Here is a 22,373-nt window from a genome sequence, read left to right as displayed (position 1 = left end):
ATATTGAGGGTGGAGTGGAAGAGACTCCACATCACAGCCGAGCTCTGCTTGATGTCCACAAGAAGGCATAGTAGGGTTCGCTAGACAATGGTCAAGAGCAACAATCATGCCATCCTACTAAGCACACTGAGGACTAATTCACAGTTCCTGTTACCATGCTCAGATGGGCACTCAAAACCGAGTCGGGAATGAGTGAGGGAGCAAGTGGTTAATGAGTTGGGAACTGAGTGAGATTGCGTGTAGCTCGTTAGTGAGGTACAGGCTACGAATAAAACCTGGAACTCTGGGGGTAAATTTGCTATATGAGGTTATTGGAGAAACTAAGTGACTTACTTTGGGGCGATGGGATGAGCCAGAAGGTAGCAAGTGACCACACCACTGTGTTGGGGGATGTGGGGGGGGGGGGGGGGGGGTGGTTACTGTCTGGAATCTTCCCACTTTCACAGAGCCAAAACGTCATGCAGAAGAGCCTGTATGGGCTGCTCAACTTTCCTGTTCCACACAAACCCCATTGTGGTGCTGTGGGAGCGCTGTGCTGCCATAAATATAGTCAATCTCACAAGGCACTTGACAAATGTCTTCACAAAAATAAACATTGAGCCACATGAGGGGCAATCAGGAAATGTCGCCAAAACCTTTGTCGAATGGGCGAGCTTACCCACCTCCCCATCCCCGGTGACCAGAGTAGGGACCCCATCATCCTGGTGCTGAGAACAGAGTGCAGCACAGGTCAATTGTGGAATCCTTCATGAAAGATGCGAAAGGACTTGCATTTATATAGCACCATTATATGACCTCTGGATGTCCAAAGTGTTATACAGCCGACTGTTGGACTGCTGCCAATTTGCACACAACAAGATCCCACAAAGAACAATGAGATAATAACCAGATTGTTTGTTTTAGTATTGTTGGCTGAGCGATAAATATTGACCAGGTCATTGGGGGCCGCTGGGGTTGGGGCAAGGTGCGGAGGTAACTCCCTCACTCTTCTTGGAAATGGGGTGCCATGAGACCTTTGACATAGATCGAAGAGGGCAGACTCGGTGTAATATTATCTGTGACTGATTTCCAATCATGCATTTACTTTCTGAGCAAGGGAACTTGGGAGTAGGACTTGAACCCACAATCTTCGAAATAGAGTCGGGCTAGAGTGCGACTCACTGAGCCGCAGGTATATCAGGCTCACAGAAACTGTGATTAAACAGTTTCAGTAAAACGCTACCGGGGATAGAAAAAACTGTGCAAGTAGACGCACACACACAATGAATAATGTGGAGTGTGGAAACACCACTTAAACCAAACAGGAAACCACTGACTGACACAGGGCACTTATTACTTGGCTAGAGTTCTGCTTGTTAAGAACGTGTTCAGTTGGTTTCTATTATACAGCTGTTTGACTCCTTTGAAAGAGGTCAGGCATTCCCATTTCCCATTTGGATAGCTTCTGTGGACAGCGAAGAAAGTGTCGCTGACCTTGGGGGATCCAGGCCATGAGTGGCAACACTGCATTATGCCTTAGAATCCCTGCATAAATTCAACTCGTGTTTCTGTTTGTGTGTGTCCATGTGGGTGTGTCCGTGCAGGTGTGGGTGTGTCCATGCGGGTGTGTCCATGTGTGTGTACCCATGTTTGTGTGTAGGAGGGGCCAGGTTTTGCAAATCCTGGTCGAACACCAGCCTGACAGCACCCTCCATTAAATAATGGCCAATGCCACAAGGTAGCAGAGTGTGGTTAGCGCTCATGGAACAGTACCTCAAAGAAAGAAATATCATAATCAGAAGTAAGGAGGAAATTGGCTGGAAAATAAATACAAAGCACTTACAATGTCATCACACCCTGAATAAGTGATGTTTAGTCATTGGTCATCACATGATCCTCAGTGACTGGCTGATGTCAGTCCTAGGTTATACTTGTGATATTAAGTGGAATGAATCCCTGTGAGATATTTGTGCCTCAAAATGTATGCAAATTTTAAAAAATTCTTTCAGCGATGTGGGAGTCACTGGCTAGGCCAGCATTTATTGCCCATCCCGAATTGCCCTTGTGAAGGTGCTGGTTTCTTGAACGCTGCCCTCCATGTAGGTACACCCACGGTGCTGTTAGGGAGGGAATTTCAGGATCTTGACCCAGTAACAGTGAAGGAACACCGATATAGGTGATGTGTGACTTGTGGGGAACTTCCAGGTGAAATGAAATGAAAATCACTTATTGTCACAAGTAGGCTTCAAATGAAGTTACTGTGAAAAGCTCCTAGTCGCCACATTCCGGCGCCTGTTCGGGGAGGCTGTTACGGGAATTGAACCGTGCTGCTGGCCTGCCTTGGTCTGCTTTCAAAGCCAGCGATTTAGCTCTGTGCTAAACAGCCCCTCTGGTGGAGTTCCCCGCATCTACAGGCCCCGTCCTTCCACGTGGCAGAAATGGTGGATTTGGAAGGTGAGAAGGGAATTGGAACTTGCAGAGTTAAAACCCCTTTTCCATCCTCAGGACACCCCTGTGCATTTCGCAGCCAACAAAAATACTTTTTACATTTCTGCTGTAATGTGTAAAATGGGGTAGCCAGTTTCTGCAGAGCAAGCTCCCACAAACAGCAGATAAATGAGCAGATAACCGGTTTGCATCTATTTTGTCAAACCCCTTTCTCATTTTAAACACCTTCATTCACTCATCCCTCAATCTACAAATGAGGGAATTTAAATTAGTACAACCGATCCTCATAGTTTAACCCTTTTATAACTGATATTGTGCTATTATTTTATTCATTCTATATATTTATCTCTGACAGGAAATCACTCTCATTGAACTGACCATTAGAAAGAAGGAGTTTATGGGCAGGATTTACCGGCATCCCACCTTAAAAGAAAATTGGTAGCCAATTATTTTTCTTTTTTCCAATTAAGGGGCAATTTAGCGTGGCCAATCCATCAAACCTGCACATCTTCGGGTTGTGGGGGTGAAACCCACGCAGACATGGGGAGAATGTGCAAACTCCACACGGACAGTGACCCAGGGCCGGGATTTGAACCCGGGTCTTCACTGCCACTGTCCCAGTGCTAACCACTGCGCCTCATGCCGCCACTCACTGTGTGTTTTTCGGCGGCGGAGGTGGCCTGCCAACGGGATTTCCCGTTGACTGCTCCCCTTGTCACCAAGAAACACTGCGCCGGCGGGGACTGGAATTTCCCTCCGGCGTGAACAGCCGGTAAATCCCATCCCATACTGCCACAGCACGGTTCACAGCCTCAGGTTATCACTCAGCACTTTACAGACAATGTCGTATTTTTAAAGTGCCGTCACTGTTATAATGTAGGAAACCAATTTTTGCTCCGCAAGCTCCCACAAATAGCCATGTGAAAATGCCAAACAAGCTGTTTTCTGTGTAATGTCGATTTAGAGAGAAATATTTGTCTCTTCCCTGCTCTTCAGACAGTTGGGTGTCCCCTCAGTACTGCACTGGGGATTTTCAGCCAGAATTTGTGCTCAAGTCTGTATACTGGGATGTGAATCTTCTGATTCAGCGGTGAAAGTGCTCCCCACTGAATAATGTCTGCTTATCCCTTACCACAAAAAGCTCTTCATAAAATGCCGAGGAGCCTTTCTGACTGAAGCTGATCGCTCTTTTTTTTCTCATCCTGAGGAATGTTGCTTCCCAACTGCCAAGGAATTCCAATTGGGGAAGGGAAAAGGAGGGTGGTTAACCAAGAACGATCACAAAACAGCGTAGTTATTGTAAGAGGGACAAAGGATGGGGTGGCCGGGGGGGGCGAGGAAGAGAAACTTGTCTTGAATAGAAGGAGGCAGGAATCTGCCGGTGGGTTGCTGACAATGCCGATGTAAAGTGTTTGAAACAGAACAAACTTTGTGTAAAAAGAAGGACCCGGATCCCCTCCCCTCGGTCAACTGGAGGCTGCATCGAAAGCCTCATTCAGCCTGGCTCCCTTTGTAACTGAGACTGTGAACACTGGCTGCTTACTCATCAGAGTTACAAACAAGTGACTTTGGTTCCCTAACGCCAGGCTTAATGCCAGGACCCGATAGCACTTTCAGGAGGAGAGCTCCAGGACATCCCAAAGTGCTTCACCAGAAATGGAATACTGTACTTTGTGAGTGCAAACATGGCAGCCAATTTGCATGCAGGCAGCCCCCCACAAACGGCACTGTGATAGTAACCTGGCAATCTATTTTCTAGTGATGTTAGAAGCAAAATACTGCGGATGATAGATAATTGAAATAAAAGCAGAAAATGTCGGGTAAACACAATAGGTCTGGCAGCATCTGTGGAGAGACAAACAGAGTTAATGCGCATGAATTAACAAAAAATAACAGATTCAGTGGGGTGTTTGCTAGGAATGACCCCGCTATTGAATGGGACTCTTGTTATTTTCTCGGGCCTCAGTGGGGAATGCCCCGCTGAGGCCGCACTTACCTTCATTTCCTGCACTCAAGAGCTCCACTCATCAGTGCAGGGAGAGATCACTGGTGCCCTGATCTCTCAACCCACCCCCAACGCCCCAACTTACCTGTAGGGGGACGGGACACTTTTAGACCAATCAGGCTGCTTAAATGAGAGAGGTCATGTGACACAACCTCCAGAAAAAAGTTGGCAAGCCTGGAATCAAGAATTTCATTCACAAACCAGGGGCAGGATTCTCTAATCCCGCGGCAGAGTGTCCACGCCTTCGTAAACGCCGTTGCGTTTTACGACAGCGTGAATGGGCCGACCCGACAACGAATTCTGGCCCCTACAAGGGGCCAGCACGGCACTGGAGCAGTTCACGCCGCTCCAGCTGCTGATCCTGCGAACTGGGCGGCGCATGCGCAGTGGCTTCCTTCAACGCGCCGGCCCCGACGCAACATGGCGCAGCAGGACTACAGGGCCGGCACGTAGAAAAGGAGGCCCCCAGCCAGAGAGGCCGGCCCGCCAATCGGTGCGCCCCAATCGCGGGCCAGGCCACATCGGAGGCCCCCCCCAGGGGCAGACCCCCCCCCCCCCACAGGCTGCCACCCAACCCTTCCACTCGCCGTTTTCACGACGGTCGCTCGGCCCATCCCGGGTTGAGAATCGGCGGGCCGGCCGCGTAGAGCGGCCCCCAGCCGGCGCCGCGCCAACCATGCCGGCGCCAATTCTCCGCAGAGCATGCTGGCATCGGGGTGGCGTGGCACGATTCGCGCCGGTATTGGGGATTCTCCGGCCCGTCCCCGGGCTGAGAGAATCCCGCCCCAGATCTCCTGCCTTTTATTGTGACTGGAGGTACAGGTCAAATATTTGTTGCGCATCTTTTGCTCAATCTCTCTGATCCATGTTCTCTTTGAATGAAACCTGCACAGTGAACATGGCCTGGCAGTAGTTGCCAAGTGCCATACCTGCCTTCCTGAAGTTGGCACTTGTACCTTTATTGGAGTATGGTCGGCAGCCTCGCAGAGGCACTCCCCTATTATCACATTCGAGGCACAAAGGTCAGTGTTGAATCTTAAGCAATTCAGAGTTTTTAAATTATTGTCCTATTCTGTCCAAAGTCATGATGAGAAATGGCCACAGTTAGTTCCCAGAGAGAGAGTTATTAAAAACTCCTGCAGCTCAGTAGCTGAGAAATAACTATTGCAGCGCGATCAACTTCTAAACTGCGACTGAGCTATTATGAATTTACTGGATCAGAAACAAGGTATGACCTTTCAAGGCCTCGTTGTCTTAGTAACCATATAGGCCTCAGTATAGAATGGCACCAGACTGGGTAGCTGATAATCGACAAAGACTGCCTTTCACAATGACAATTGATAAACCAGCCAGAAATGTTCTTGAGTGATTAGTGAGGGAGTGTTGAGTTGCTGCAACTTAATCTTTTACTGATTCACCAATATTGAGGGCAGTCTGTCCAGATTACCATGGACTCCTGTGAAAAGCCTGCCAGTTGTGAAGAGAATTATGGGCACAGTTTAATTTTCAGTGGGGTGGTGTATTGTTTGGCTAAGCATCTAGCTGGCCCTCAAGGTTGTTAAGTCAAGGTCTAATGAGCAGGAGTGACTATTTCACAGAGCACCTAAAGAGATATGTATTACGGTGATCAAAAACTTGGTTGAAGAGATAGGTTTTCCATGGAGTGTTTCAGAGGAAAGAGAGGAGCTCAGGCCCTGAGGCAGTTGAAGGGACAGCTGCCAGAATTGGAGCAAAGAAAGTTGGCGATGCGCAAAAGATCAGAATTGGAGGAGTGCAGAACTCTGAGGGTTGTCGGATTTTGTAGAGAGGTATATGCAGGGGTGAGGCCATGGAGAGATTCAAAAACAGAGATTAGAATTTAAACTAAAAACCGAAGATGCTGGATGAACATAGTGGGTCGGGTAGCATCTGTGGAGAGAGGAAGCAGAGTTAACACTGCCAGTGTATATGATCCTTCTGCAGAGATCTGTGCTTTAATTGTTTCCAAGGAGATGGTAGGAGAGAGGATGGCCCAGGATTTATATAGTTGAGTTTTGAGGCGACAGAGGCATGAATGAAGGTTTCAGCAGCAGAGGAGTTGACGCACACGGTGAACATTATTTCCTCCCCAGCAGGATCTTTTCAGCCTAGAATCAAATGTGGAATGGGGATTGTTGTCATTCTGACTCTCATCAACTGACGGCGAATGCGCTGTGGGATACAACCTTATTAACCCCTTCCTTCTTACCCCAAACAGCAGAGGTGACTGGACAGGAAAGAATCAGGTTGGAATAGTTAGAGCAGAGATGGGTTCATGGCAGGTTGGTAAACAAGGACAACCGTAGAGTGCGATGGTGCAAGTTCATGCTTATGACTCACATATTCTCCAGCTCTTATCATCCAATCTTGTCAAACGGGGAAGGTCAAATAAAAGTAAAATACTGCAGATGACAGAGATCTGAAACAAAGACAGGAAGCGCTGGAAAACCTCAACAGGTCTGGAGAGAGAAACAGAGTTAATTCAATCCAGGTCAATCCTTGACCATTCTTGCATTACTGGAGGTTGCAATGCAGTAACAAAAATCAGGACTTGCATTTATTTAGTACCCACTGATGTAGGAAATGTGGCAGCCAATTTCTATGCAGCAGCTCCCACAAACAGAGATAATAGTCTATACCCTTATTTTGTCATTGATGTTAATTGAGATTTAGCTATTAAGCAGCCGGGGGCATGGCTACTACATTTGTTTGGATAGTTCCTTGGGCTCATTCACTAGCCCGTGTGGAAACGAGCACTGAAACTTGGTTCAGCATGTTTCGAGGACCACCCATGTCAAACTCTCAAACTCCCATGTGCCCAGAGCAATGCTCGAGGTGGCACAATCTCCCTGATACTTCAATATGACTGCTGGTTCTGTCCATGCTGACTCCGTGTCGGACTCTTAGTCATGAGATGATCCTCAGAAGGTGATGAAATGATTGCAATAACTTACTCGAGCAACAAGGCATCTACCGTGAATTACATTCACCCACGAGAGCAGTCGCACATTTTGGTTTAACGTTTCATTCAAAGTCTAAAAACACCTTGGAAGAGGAAAAGGGTGGGGCAGGGAGGAGAGATTGTGGATCGAACTCAGCACCTCCTTTTCTACTGGAGAAAGACCAGTGAGTTCACTGTCAGTGGTCAAACTCCTGGAACTCTCTAATAGCACACCGATTGAGGCATATTATATTCATTGGTGGGATGTGGGTGTCGGTAGCTAGGCGAGCACTTATTCCCATCCCTAATTACCCTTGAGAAGGTAGTGGTGATATATTTCTCAGTCAGGATGGTGAATGGCTTGAAGTGCAACTTCTAGGTTGGGATGTTCCCATGTATCTACTGTCCTTGTCCTAGATGGTAGTGGTCGTGGGTTTGGAAGGTGTTGCCTGAGGAGCCTTGGATAGTTCCTGCAGTGCACCTTTCAGATGGTACACATGGTTGCTACTGCTCGTCGGTGGTGGAGGGAGTGAATATTTGTGGATGGGGTGGCAATCAAGCGGGGCTGCTTTGTCTGGTGGTGTCGAGCTTCTTGAGTGTCATTGAGCATCATCCAGACAAGTGGACGCGCTCCTGACTTGGGGAGTAAGGAGGTGAGTTACTCACCGTAGGATTACTAGCCTCTGACCTACTCTTGCAGCCACAATATTTATCTGGCTAGTTCAGTTCCATTTTTGGTCAATGGTAACCCCCCAGGATGTTCAAGAAGGCAGCTCACTACCATCTTCTCAAGGGCAACTGTGGATGGGCTACAAATGTTGGCCTCGCCAGCTCATGTCACAGGAAAGAATTAGAAAGAAAGAAAAATTGCCACGATAAACAAAAATCGGAAAACAAGAGTAAGAGATGTGTAAAAAAATGGGCATGCATTTTAGCGATCAAACTTTTGATAGCTGGTTGATAATTGGGAAATTTCCTGAGGCAATTTGTTCATTAAGTCAAGTCTAAACTTGGACAGACGGTGACCCAGGAACTAGGTCTTGGTGATTTAGCTGCTCTTTGTTCCCAGCCAGTGCACTGTACTGTGTAATGTTGTCCTATCGTTAATGAAAATAAAGGTAATGATTAACTGGATGGAATCAGTGCACACTACACTGATCTTACACTCCACACAGAAAAGCTAGTTAAATCACCAGTGTCTAGACCAGTGGGCAGCCACTCTGCTCCTCCATCACACAAAAGGAATTAATTCAAAATTGGCAATTGTAACACGTCCCAACTCCCCTGCCCCCATCCCAAATTGGCCCTCACCCCTTTGTTTTGTTTCTCAGGAAAGGGTTTAGACGTACCATGCAGACTGGGCAGTTTGGTCAACTCGCCTCATTCAAGTGTCAATCAAACCTCCTTGCTCTTTAATTGGAGGTGGAGTTGCCAACCCCCAGTACTCTCCTGGAGTTTCCAGGAATCAAAGGTTCCTCCTCCTGGACACTGCTGTGAGTGGAAGTGGTGAGAATAAAATTAAGTGGGCATTAAAAAAAAACATTTTCTGTTTTGATTTTCTTATTTTTGCTTATTAGCTATAAAGTGACTGGACTTGGGGGGAGGTGTTTGACCAGGCAGGATGGTTGGATACCAGAAGATGGTTGGTAACCAAAGTTGGTAACCAAAGTTGGAATCTTGGCCTATCTTCTATCTCATATCCATCCACCTTCACTTAATTGCAAGCTCAGATAATTTCCTATATTGGACAGGGTCATTCTGTCACCTGTGAGAGAGAGTCGACAGGGTGAGGATGTAGAAACAAGTTTTAAAGAAAAAAGGACAAATTGCAGTTATATAGCACCTTTCCCATCCTCAGGGCTTCCCAAATAGCTTCACACCCAATAAAATACTTCTGAAGTGCAGTCAGTGTTGTAATATAGGAAACACGGTGGTCACTCTTTGGACAAGAAGCTTCCTCAAGCAGCAATGTGATAATGACCAGATAATCTATTTTTGTGACATTGGTTGAGGGATAAATATTGACCAGGACACCGGAGATAACTCCCTTGCTCTTCTTCAGACCAGCCCTGTGGGATCATTTACATCTCGCTGAGCGGACAGACGGGGTCTCGGTTTAACATCTCATCTGAAAGACCCTAATGTCCATGATGCCCACAGGCATTTGAGCAACAGCTTTGCATTCCTTCCTTTTCTTCTCTGATGGCTCAAGGAGGAAGGCAGCAGATTATTCAGATGCAGGGACCAGGGAGGCCCAGGTTTGACCTTTGGCCTGTGTGGTGTTAGCTCATCATTGGTTAAGGCAAGTAAGGAAACACCAGTGAGTCATCAAATTAGCATCTCCAGCTGCATGAGGGGAAGATAGGCGGCAACAAAGAGGGAAAGCTAGTTACCCTTCTGCCTATGGTCAGGAGTTTTCCTTTATCCAAAGATCTCAAGATAATGAGCCCATTGGTGTGGGACAACTGTTCTTTCCAAGAGCTAGCAGAGACGAGAAGGGCTGAGTACTTAGATACATAGAAGATAGGAGCAGGAGGAGGCCTTTTAGCCCTTCGAGCCTGCTCTGCCATTTATCACGATCATGGTTGATCATCCAACTCAATAGCCTAATCCTGCTTTCTCCCAAAAGCCTTTGATCCCATTCTCCCCAAGTGCTATATCTAGCCACCTCTTGAATATATTCAATGTTTTAGCATCAACCACTTCCTGTGGCAGTGAATTCCACAGGCTTGCCACTCTTTGGGTGAAGAAATGTCTCTTCATCTCTGTCCAAAATGGTTTACCCTGAATCCTCAGACTGTGACCCCTGGTTCTGGACTCACCCATCATTGGCAACATTGGTAGCCTCTCTTGGTGCTGTCAATTTCTGATTCTATGTGGAAACCAGAGAGGAAAGGTGATAACAACAACTTGAATTTGTCCAGCATATTACATAGCATTCACTTCAGAGACAGGCAATTTGGCCCAACTGGTCTCTTGCTGGTGTTTATACGCCATGTGTGAACCTTCTCTGATTCTACTTGAGAAACAGAGATCCGGAGTTTCATGGTGAAGTCGAGAATCAGGAGACGGGCGTGTTTCTGGGGTCGTGAACTCTTCCCTGACAGGAAGTAGAAACTGTTACTTTATTCATTCATGGGATGTGAGCGTCGCTGGCTGGGCCAGCATTTGTTGCCCATCCCTAATTGCCTTTGAATTGAGAGGCTTGCCAGACATTTCAGGGGGCACTTGCGCGTGGACCACATTGCTGTGGATCTGGAGTCACATGTAGGCCAGACCAGGTAAGGACAGCAGATTTCCCTCCCTAACGGACATTAGTGAACCAGATGGCTTTTTACGACAATTGACAATGGTGTCATGGTCACCATTAGACTTTTAATTCCAGATTTTTATTGAATTCAAATTGCACCACTTGCCATGGCGGGATCCGAACCTGGGTCCTCAGGGTCTCTGGGTTGCTAGTCGAGTGAAATGCCAGTATGTGTTTCCCTGGTGGTATTTTGGTGGAGGAGAGCGTCAATTGCGTCAGAGATGGGTTTGTCAATCAAGTTGGAAAAATGAAAAGTGCAGATTGTCCACATTCCGGTGACATGGAACCAAGGATAGAGTAGGAATGTGAGAATTTGTTCAAATCCTTTCGACTTTTCCTGTGTTGGCTCTTCCCCTGCTCCTCTGTGGTTCTTCACTGTCGTTTATACAAAGCTGATCTTCATCAAACACAGCTGACTCTGTCCTCTCCACCCGTGATCTGGTTTACACCAGACAACCCCCAAAGGCTGCGCGATTGAAAGATTTAAAGATGAACTCCTTAATGGTCTTAATTGGCCAGAGAACTTTGCTGTAGGTGAATTTCTGAGCCTGCCTGCCCTTCATTGACACGCAAATCACCTGGATTGAGAATGGGGGGCAGGATGTCATTAGGCAAGATTTTTCGGTTTCCGTTTTCTATTCAGACCCGCTCCCAGCAGCGAAAATCTTGCCCAGAAACTTTTTAAACAAAGGCTGAGTGACAGTGCTTTGGATTTGAGTGAGCATTGTGGTTACTTAATGGATAGAATTTCATTTGAATTGAGAGTATTGAAACCCACTTGATGAAAATCCTTGACAGTTTGATGGTGTTTATTAAAATGGATCATTACAGAGGGATGTTCCCAGGGTTGTTCCACGTAATTTAAGCAATCTCAGACAGCAGCTCCCCAGTGGCCACCTCAGCGGACAGGGTTGAAATTCATCCCTTGGCTGTACTGAGTTGGCTAGTTAACAGTCAGGGCAGCAGCAATAATATAGTAAGCACAGAAACACTTCCCAAATGGTCTGTACTGATCTTTATGTTCCAGAAGGGTTTCCTCCAGTCCTCTCAGTATAACCTCCTATTCTATTGCGGGGGGCGGGGCACATGTGGCCCATCTGGGTTCCGAGTGCGGCTCACGTGCACGGTCGCCACATTCTGCTGATTTCTGTCAGTGGTTTGTTTCCTACCGGTTTGACTGAAATGATTCGCACATAAGGCAGGGGCGAGTGAAGTGGGGTGCGTGCTGATTGCTCACAACATTGACTGTTGTTGCTAACTTTTGGTTGGTTCAATTGGCTCTGTTTTATAACCTTTGCTCTCGAGTCGCCAGGTCTCTTTATGATACCGCCACGAGGTTCAAGTTCAAGTAATGATCAATAACTCAATACACCGATTAGTAAGATTCAAATCAAAGCACATTTATTATACACAGCAATCGCTACTCATGCACAAATTCTACTTCTAAGCTACTTCTACAACTAACAGGCCAATACTTAGCTTCGGACTGGTCAGGGGAACAAATGGCCTTTCGTTCGGGTTCTGAGTCTGCGGGATTCGAAGTTGGTACGGATTGGTAGCTAGGAGCGCCTATCTCGTAGCGAGCGTTGACTTAAGACTTACTGGATATCGGCGGCAGCTGCACTGGTCACGGTCAAGGGTTGGTTCGCGTTGCTGAGTGACCCGGTCAGGAAGAACGATTTGAACTTGGGGGTTAACTTTATAGTCCCCAGGGGCTTCCCGCCTTTCGGGGCGGACTCTGTACCTGCTTCCAGGTGATTGGACTTTGTTCCAATCGCTTGGTTCGATTTCTCCAATACTGGAGCGGTTCCCTGATCGATGGGTGGTCTTGAGGTGTCCGTTAACCTTTTTTGTGTTGGCTCCTGCTGCCGGAAAGTCTGGCTTGGCTTTGTTTATCCCAAATGATTGTTCCCGGGGATCTCTCATTAGTATGTTAGCTGCTACATTATTATGCAGATGGATGCTTGTATCGATGTTGTCTGGGCTGTTGCAGAGTTTAATACACAGTAAACTTACACCTGCTAGTTTCTGTCTGTGTTGGCTGAATTTCCCTGCAGCCTTTGCTGTCCTCCATTTTACGTCGGGAGTTGGCCAACCCAGGTGGCTACACTGTGAGCGTTGTGATTTTAAAGACCCCTATCAGGTCAGCTTGCTCCTTTCTGGTTATGCTTGATTAAATGTATTCCTGAAGATTTCACCACATGACCTCCCCCCACTCTCCAGCCATTACTCTGCCAACACATCCATCCTTGTGGAACACTTGCCTTCCTACACTTTGGAAAGCAAAAAGACTCATTGCCCAATTGGATGATGCATGACCAAAGAATCTTTCCTTACCTATTTTTGAAATTTTTACATCTGGTAAGGAGATATGTTTGAAGATTTTTTTTAAAATTACCTTTTGTAATGTCCCAATCATTTTTCTCCAGGGTTTCACACAGCAGCGACTTGGAACATAGAACAGTACAGCACAGAACAGGCCCTTCGGCCCTCGATGTTGTGCCGAGCTTTGCCCAAAACCAAGATCAAGCTACCCTACTCCCTGTCATTCTGGTGTGCTCCATGTGCCTATCTAATAACCGCTTGAAAGTTCCTAAAGTGTCCGACTCCACTATCACAGCAGGCAGTCCATTCCACACTCTAACCACTCTCTGAGTAAAGAACCTACCTCGGACATCCCTCCTCTATCTCCCACCCCGAACCTTATAGTTATGCCCCCTTGTAACAGCTACATCCATCCGAGGAAATACCCTCTGAACATCCACTCTATCCCCCTCATCATCTTATAAACCTCTATTAAGTCGCCTCTCATCCTCCTCCGCTCCAAAGAGAAAATCCCTAGCTCCCTCAACCTTTCCTCATAAGACCTACCCTCCATACCAGGCAGCATCTTAGTAAATCTCCTTTGCACCCTTTCCCATGCTTTCACATCCCTCCTATAGTGAGGTGGTGACCAGAACTGCACACAATACTCCAAATGTGGTCTCACCAGGGTCCTGTACAGTTGCAGCATAACCCCACGACTCTTAAACTCAAGTCCCCAACGATCAATCTTCAATTCCTGGAGGCTCCAGGCCAGTCCCTGTAAAAGTCACCATAGTCCCAGATGACCATAGGCTGCTTTCCCCTTTGAGGGGGAGAGCTGACACGTGGTGATTTAACCTGAGGATCACCACACCTCAGATGAGGGGTAAAGCTGAGAAGACAGAACCTTCACGAATAACCTCAGCCATAACCCTGTAATCCAGAGACAAAAGCCACAGAAGAGAAAATATTTATTGCACCTTCTCTGCGATATCAATATCCTTTTCAGAATATGGAGACGAGAAAGAACTGTGCAACAATTCTCACAGTGATCCAGCTGCTGGCCCTCCAAACTGTGATTGGGTTTTGAGCTTGCTAGCACTGTGTAAAGTTTTGAATTGTCTCTCCTGGGATGTGGGCGTCGCTGGCAAGGCCAGCGTTTATTGCCCATTCCTAATTACCCTTGAGAAGGTGGTGGTGAGCTGCCTTCTTGAACCGCTACAGACCGTGTGGTGTAGTTACATCCACCATGCTCTTAGGGAGGGAGTTCCAGGATTTTGACCCACCGGCACTGAAGGAACAGCGATATATTTCCAAGTCAAAAATGTCTGTGGCTTAGTGAGGAAGGGACGTCCAGGTGGTAGTGTTCGCATGTATCTGCTGCCCTTATTCTTACAAACTCAATTGTGAGTTTGGAAGGGTGCTGACTCCTATTATGCATCACTCCAGGTGAATGTGAGGTGACGAGCTAAGAGCGGGATGATTTTTTGAATAACAACAAAAATTACCAGTCTGGTGCCAACACTGTCACTGGGCTGAATGCCAGTTTCTGGTCATACTGCTGCATTATTCGTGATTCACGTTGAAATCTATAATTACCAAGTAGAAATATTTGTGATAATTTTGTGACATGGGCTCGAGATCTTGCCTGTGGTTGGTGTGCTGGTACTTCTCGGTTACTGTGTCTCACTCACTCGAATGGAGTTAGTGTTCTCATTCTCTAACAGAGTTTCTGTGCACCGCTCGCTCTCTCTCTGACAAAGTTGGTTGTGTCTCACTTTCTCTCAAACAGCATTGATGTGTTTCTCTCTAATGACGTTTCTCTGTGTCACTCTCCCTGACAGCTAGTGTTCTCCGATCTCATTCAAGTTTCCCTTTCTCTAATTACAGAGCTCCTGGGCTCCACAAAGAGGCTGAACGTTAATTATCAGGATTCAGACGGGTGAGTATCGACAACATCCTGTTTACATTAACCCTTGTCACCCCTCAGCGCCATAAATCAACCTGTGTTGCGGGTTAAGAGAATGCTGCGGGCAACAGTTTCAACTACTTTAAACAGCGCATGCTGGTTATCTGAAGGGGACATCACCTTTAATTGGAGAAAGCTTGTCAGACCGTTTTCCCAGGATTGGTTTACATCCAACAAGGTGATGATAGCAGCCTGGCTGATTCCACTGCCATGAAAACAGAGCGAGCTGATAGAATTGGTGCATGACCGTACATTACACACACGCTAAATGAAAATTAAATTCAATCTCTAATAGACCTCCGATCGGCTCTAACCTTGAAATAGCCGTGATTCCGGGCTCCAGTATACAAGAGAAAAATAGGAACATTAAGGACACAAGGAGGCCATTCAACCCCTCGAGTGTCTGTTCTTATTTAATTCGATCTTGGCTGATCTACATCTCAATTATATTTGCTCACCTTTTTTTCATATCTCTTAATGCCTCCATCCCAACAAAAAGCTACCGATCTCAGACTCAAAATCGTTCCAACAACAGAAAAGTCAGAAACTGGGCTATGATTGTTTACTTTATTCCTCCACTCTTTGCACCCCCCCCCCCCCCACCCTTCTATGACTTTGGCCATTCAGTGGGTCTCTCAACAATCTAACCAAAATGTAATTTCAATGTGCATATGAGCAGATATTTCCCCATTGTTACTGAAGCTGCAAATTCCACCAAGGCGCTTTGGAGAACAGCTGTGGTAATGCTGGGTTTGTAATAGTAGTAGGAGCCATAAGAAAATATGAACTAGGAGCAGGAGTAGGCCATCTGGCCCCTCGAGCCTGCTCCGCCATTTAATGAGATCATGGCTAGTCTTTTTGTGGACTCAGCTCTACTTACTCCCCCCTCTCAACATAACCCTTAATTCCTTAAAAATCTTCAATGAGGTTTACAACCCTTTGGGTGAAGAAGTTCCTCCTCAACTCAGTCCTAAATCTGCTCCCCCTTATATTGAGGCTTTGCTTTCAAGTTATAGTTTCACCTGCCAGAGGAAACAACCTCCCCGCACCTATCTTAACTATTCCCTTCATAATTTTATATGTTTCTATAAGATACCCCATTCTTCTAAATTCCAATGAGTATAGTCCCAGTCTATTCAGTCTCTCCTCATAAGCCAATCCTCTCAACTCCAGAATCTACCTAATAATCTCATCTGCACACCCTCCAGTGCCAGCACATCCTTTCTCAAGTCAGGAGACCAAAACTGTACACAGTACTCCAGGTGTGGCCTCACCAGCACTTTATACAACTGCAACATAACCACCCTGTTTTTAAACTCCATCCCTCTAGCAATGAAGGACAAAATTCCATTTGCATTCTTAATTACCTGCTGCACATGCAAACCAACTTTTTGCGATTCATGCACAAGGACACCCTGGTCCCTCTGCACAGCAAGTATAGGTGAGTCGAGAGAATTTGGGCAAATTCTCTTTATTCATCCATTGGATGTGGGCACTGCTGGCTAGGCCAACATTAATTGTCCATCCCTAGTTGCCCTTGAGAAGGTGACAGTGAGCTGTCTCCTTGAACCACAGCAGTCCATCTGGTGTAGGTACACCCATAGTGCTGTTAGGGAGGGAGTTCCAGGATTTGGACTCGGTGATAATGAAGAAACGGGGGATATATTTCCAAGTCGGGGTGATGAGTGACTTGGGTGGGCTTGCTAGTGGTGGTGTTCCCATGTATCTGCTGCTCTGATGGTGGAGGTCATGGGTTTGGAAGATGGAGCTGAAGGAAACTTCATTATCCAAGAATGGGTGAGAATGTGGAATGTATCATCACATGGAATATTTGAGTCAATTGTATTGATGCATTAAGAGGAAGCTTAGAAAGGGAGAAAGGAATAGATCGGCGAAGTGAATTAGAGTGCTGCTGTGAAGTTTTAACTCCAGGATCGAGAAGTTGGGCTGAATGGCCTTATCTCTGCTGTAGTTTCTATTTTAGTTCTATGTAATTCAGTAGACTTGTGGCTCAGTAAGTCACGTCCCTGCCTCTGAGCCAAGAGCTCTGGGTTTGATTCCCACCCCAAGTCTTCATGACCAAGGAAGGTGCATTCACAACGCGGTCAAACAGGTTGAGTATGTCAACCTGCAAATTCTTTCAAACACACCAATGACTGACAGTAAGAGAGGGAGAGACTCCTGGTCAGCCACACTTGATGTAGAGTGGCGCCCTTGCGCTGTAATTGCAGTTACTCTTTTGTGTCGTTACTGGTCAACATGCTGCCGCTACTTTAAAAAATATATATTTCTTTATTCTCCTTTTTCGCATTTTCTCCCAAATTTACACCCACCAACAATAAACAATAATCAGTAATAAACAATAATCAGTAACAAATATGTCAATCCCCACATCAACAACACCGATCCCATCCTCCCACCAAACCCAAAACATTCGCCCACATGTTCACATAAACAACTGACAAAAAGGAATCAGGAATCTCCCATGGCCCCCATTAACACCCATCGCCCCCCTCTCCCCCAACCCTCCCACCCATCGCACCCTCTCCCCCAAACCTCCCACCCATCGCCCCCCTCTCCCCCAACCCTCCCACCACCCCCCCCCCCCCCCCAACTAATGTTCGATGTTATCCAGTTCTTGAAAGTGCATAATGAATAATGCCCATGAATTGTAGAACCCCTCCGTCCTTCCTCTCAGTTCAAAGTTAACCTTCTCAAGAGTCACGAATTCCAACAGATCCCCCCGCCACGCCAGGGCACAGGGTGGAGAGGTTGCTCTCCATCCCATCAGGATCCGCCTTCGGGCAATCAACGAGGCGAAGGCTGCAACATCTGCCTCCGCACCCGTTTCCAACCCTGGCTGGTCCGACACCCCGAATATGGCCTCCCGGGGGCCCGGGTCCAGTTTCACGTGCACCACTTTAGAAATTACCCTTAAAACCTCCTTCCAGTAATTCTCTAGCTTTGGACAGGACCAAAACATATGAACGTGATTAGCGGGCTCTCCCCCCCCCCCCCCGCAATGTTCACACACATCTTCTACTCCTTCAAAGAATCGGCTCATCTTCGCCCTCTGTGAGGTGTGCTCTGTATACCCCTTCAGCTGTATCAGCCCCAACCTTGTGCATGAGGTGGAGGCATTCACTCTCCGGAGCACCTCACACCAGAACCCCTCCTCCATGTCCTCTCCCAACTCTTCCTCCCACTTTGCTTTGATCCCTTCCAGTGGTGCCGTCTCCTCCTCCAAATTAGCTCCGTAAACCGCTGACACTACCCCCTTCTCCAGTCCCCCTGTCGTCAGCACCTCCTCCAGCAATGTGGAGGCCGGCTCCTCCAGGAAGTTCTGTATCTCCTTTCTGCAAAATCTTGAACCGGCATGTATCTAAATATTTCCCGCTGCTCCAGTCCATACTTCGCTGCCAGCTCCTTCAATCCTGCAAATCGACCCCTAAGAAACAAATCTTTCAGTGTCTTAATCCCCTTCTCCTCCCATTTCTGAAAATTTCCATCCCATCTCCCTGGCTCAAATCTGTGGTTCCCCCGAATCGGCACAAATCTGTGGTTCCCCCGAATCGGCAATGCTGCCGCTACTTAATCTAACTCCCCCCTGTCACAGACAATGTATCTGCAAACACGATGACAGTGCATTTGTTCCAGAAGCCCATGGCCGGTGTTTCTGGGTTTCTGCTCCAGTCGAATTGGACCTTGTATGCAGTGTTGCTTCTAAGCTGCTTGGCTGCAAAGCAACCTGAAAGTTCCCATGTAAGCCACATATACATTGGTCCCTCGAAGGCACTGTGCATGCATGGCCGTGCAGAAAATATTAAATAACCTGCATAATTAAATGAAACGGATGCACATTACTTTGAGGTAAAGACTTGTCTGTTCCTGGTGGAGGCCTGTCTCTTCCTATTGTGAGAGCCACCAGCAGTCTATTAGATTCTTCAGACTGTTAGGTTGGAAATGAGAGTGATCCAGTGAGTGTGCAGGTTGAGCCTGGAGGTCCGCTGACGACTATTTCACAGAAGCACCGGTGTCCTTTTTACTGCCTGTCCAGTTTCCAGGTTTCACTGCAGATTTATGAATGAACAGTGGGGAAATTTCCGAGGTGACCATTCAGTTGGTTATGGGACAGCTGCTGAACAAAGGGCGGCACAGTGGCACAGTGATTAGCACTGCTGCCTCACAGTGCCAGGGATCCAGGTTTGATTAATGCCTTGGGTGACTGTCTGTGTGGAGTTTGCATGTTCTCCCCGTGTCTGTGTGGGTTTCCCCCGGGTGCTCCGGTTTCCTCTCACAGTCCAAAGATGTGCAGGTTAGATGGATTGGCCATGCTAAATTGTCCCTTAGTGTCCAAAAGGTTAGGTGAGGTGACGGGGGTAGGGCGGGGGATTGGGCCCAGGTAGGGTGTCCTATTTGGCACTCTGAGATTGCTTAAATAAAGGTTTTACAAATCTCTATTCCACCTTGTATTCACCCCAAGTAGTTTCTAAATTCACAATCTACAATACAATTTGTATCACAGTTTTCTGGGGGAAGGGAAATAACCTTGTTCTTGAGTTAAGGCCAGATTGTGTTTTTGTGCCATGTATTATTCCTCTCTGAAAAATCAGAACAACAATTCAGTCTACATTTTTCCTGATCTCCTGGTACGTGTCTGATTGAGAAATCATGAGGATACCGTCATTGGCTTAAAAGAAGCTGGTACCATTTATGGCCTATTGTGGGTTGTTGCCAGAGAAGTCCGAATGATAAGGTTGTACTAGCTATAGGCTTTGTACATGGGCCACTTTTCTAATGTCAGTTGATTTCTCTGTGATTAATTATCCTTAGAGAATCAGCATTGTGCCTCCAATTTTACCATTGCTGAAGCCACTCCCCTTATTGCACGTAGGTGAAATGAAAGAAATGCAGAACCTATATTTATGCACCACCTTTCACAATGTCCCAAATCACTTTACATTCAATTAAGTACTTTGAGTTGAAGTTGCTGGTATTACGTAGGCAACATTATCAAATGGCAGAGCAAGCTCGAGGGGCTGAATGGCCTACTCCTGCTCCGGATAGATATGTTCATATGTCATTTGGATGGATAAGAGGAGCTGGGTTAGATGGCCTATGTCTTGGCTAGGGTTCTGTTCATTTTGTTGCCAATGAAAATTCATTGTGATCAGGCGTTGTAGGGTGCAATTGCCAGGACAGGAGTGTGTAAGATTCACAAGAGTCTTTTCCATTGATTTCAATCTTGTCCTTTTGACTTACCTATTATTCCACTCTATCTTGCTGCTTTTTTTGAGATTTTAAAGTATTGCAATATCATGATGATGTTTTGTTGAAAATATATTGTCGTGAGAAGCAGCAATCAGCAGAGTCTTCAGATTTGCTGATCAACAAAATACAGATACAGTTGTGAACCATTCAGTCTTTGTCCTCTCCTCTGGCTTCTTAAAGGTTACATCGCACAGAGCCACCTGAGGGCTCCCATGCTTCTCACTGACAGTGATGACCTATGTTCAATCATTCCATTTTGTCGCTCAAGAGTCATTTGTTCTTTCTAACCTGTGATTTTACTGAAAAGTAGAATCCAACTACATCCCTTGTATCAAATAATTACATTGAAGTCTTCTTCTACATCTACAGAATGGAAAAGAGCTTGTGCATTTTACCTGGGTTACAAATATTGAATCTTTCCCCAAACATGAATTTACTGACACCATGCCCAGATGGTGCAATGTGCAGAATGTGCTAATGAGGGCTGAGGCAGTCACCAAAATCAGTATTATCACCTGCACAGTTATAAATGACTAATGGGATATTTTACTGTCAAATTAACAATATGTTGTTGAAGTAAAATTTTACTCACTGGTTTGTTTAACAGTTGTGGTGGGATCACCTATAGGACGCACACAAACGAACACTGCTTTATATCATTGCAACTCTTATTGTTTTTTTTTAAAATAATTTTTATTAAGATTTTCATACAATATCAATAACAAAATGAAAAAGGAACCCAACAGGGTTAAGTACAAAACACAGTCTAGAAAAGCAACCCTCCATACCCCCCTCCCCCCTGTACATAAATAATAAATTACATTAACACCCTGACTTAACACAACAGGTATATACACCCCCTCAGACCCTCCAGTGTAAATAACAAAACCAAAAATAAAATAGAACACCCCCCCGAGTTGCTGCTGCCATTGACCAATGTCTACTGTTCTGCCAGGAAGTCTAAGAACGGTTGCCACCGCCTAAAGAACCCTTGTACTGACCCTCTCAAGGTGAATTTCATCCTCGCCAACTTAATAAACACCGCCATATCGTTGATCCAGGATTCCACACTTGGGGGCCTCGCGTCCTTCCACTGAAGAAGAATCCTCCGCCGGGCTACCAGGGACGCAAAGGCCAGAATACCGGCCTCTTTTGCCTACTGCACTCCCGGCTCCTCTGCCACCCCAAATATTGCGAGCCCCCAGCTCGGTTTGACCCTGGATCCCACCACCCTCGACACCGTCCTCATGACGCCCTTCCAAAGTTCCTCCAGTGCTGGGCACGCCCAGAACATATGGGTGTGATTTGCTGGGCTCCCTGAGCACCTAACACACCTGTCCTCACCCCCAAAAAACCGGCTCATCCTTGTCCCGGTCATGTGTGCCCTGTGCAGCACCTTAAACTATATGAGGCTGAGCCTCACGCACGATGGGGAAGAGTTCACCCTCCCTAGGGCATCTGCCCACGTCCCTTCCTCAATCTCCTCTCCCAACTCCTCCTCCCACTTACCTTTCACCTCCACCACAGAGGCCTCCTCCTCCTCCTGCATCACCTGGTAAGTTTCCGAGATCTTTCCCACACCCACCCACCCCTCCGAGAGCACCCTGTCCTGTACTGTGTGTGGCAGCAGCCGCGGGAATTCCACCACCTGCCGCCTGACAAACGCCCTTACCTGTAAGTACCTGAAGGTGTTTCCCGGGGGGAGCCCGTACTTCTCCTCCAGCTCACCCAGGCTCGCGAACTTCCCGTCCACAAACAGGTCCCCCAACCTTCGTATCCCTGCCCTGTGCCACCCAGAAAACCCTCCATCTGTTCTCCCTGGGACGAACCGGTGGTTCCCCCGTATTGGGGTCCACACCGAGGCCCCAGCTTCCCCCCTGTGCCGCCTCCACTGCCCCCAGATTTTGAGGGCATCCGCCACCACCGGGCTCGTGGTATACCTCCTTGGAGGGAATGGCAGCGGAGCCGTTGCCAGCGCCCCCAGACTCGTACCCACACAAGACTCCGTCTCCAGCCTCTTCCATGCAGCCCCCTCCCCCTCCATCACCCACTTGCGCACCATCGCCGCATTGGCAGCCCAGTAGTACCCACAGAGTTTGGGCAGCGCCAGCCCCCCCATCTCTACTCC

The 22,373-nt window shown here is 47.1% G+C and overlaps 1 protein-coding gene across 5 annotated transcripts in view; it reads left to right on the top strand.

Annotated features, from left to right (window-relative positions):
* LOC140395367 (caskin-2-like) overlaps positions 1 to 22,373 on the top strand; it is a 463,341-nt gene that overhangs the window by 205,346 nt on the left and 235,622 nt on the right. For all 5 annotated transcript variants that reach the window (XM_072483024.1, XM_072483023.1, XM_072483027.1 and 2 more), the window contains one exon: positions 14,896 to 14,947. In XM_072483024.1, the coding sequence (XP_072339125.1) occupies positions 14,896 to 14,947 (52 nt within the window). The remainder of the gene's footprint in view (positions 1 to 14,895; positions 14,948 to 22,373) is intronic.

The sequence above is a fragment of the Scyliorhinus torazame genome, chromosome 18 (genome assembly GCF_047496885.1).
Source record: "Scyliorhinus torazame isolate Kashiwa2021f chromosome 18, sScyTor2.1, whole genome shotgun sequence".
NCBI classification, from domain to species: Eukaryota; Metazoa; Chordata; class Chondrichthyes; order Carcharhiniformes; family Scyliorhinidae; genus Scyliorhinus; species Scyliorhinus torazame.
The sequence above is the reverse complement of the archived record's forward strand: the minus strand, read 5'-3'. Positions and strand labels throughout refer to the sequence as shown.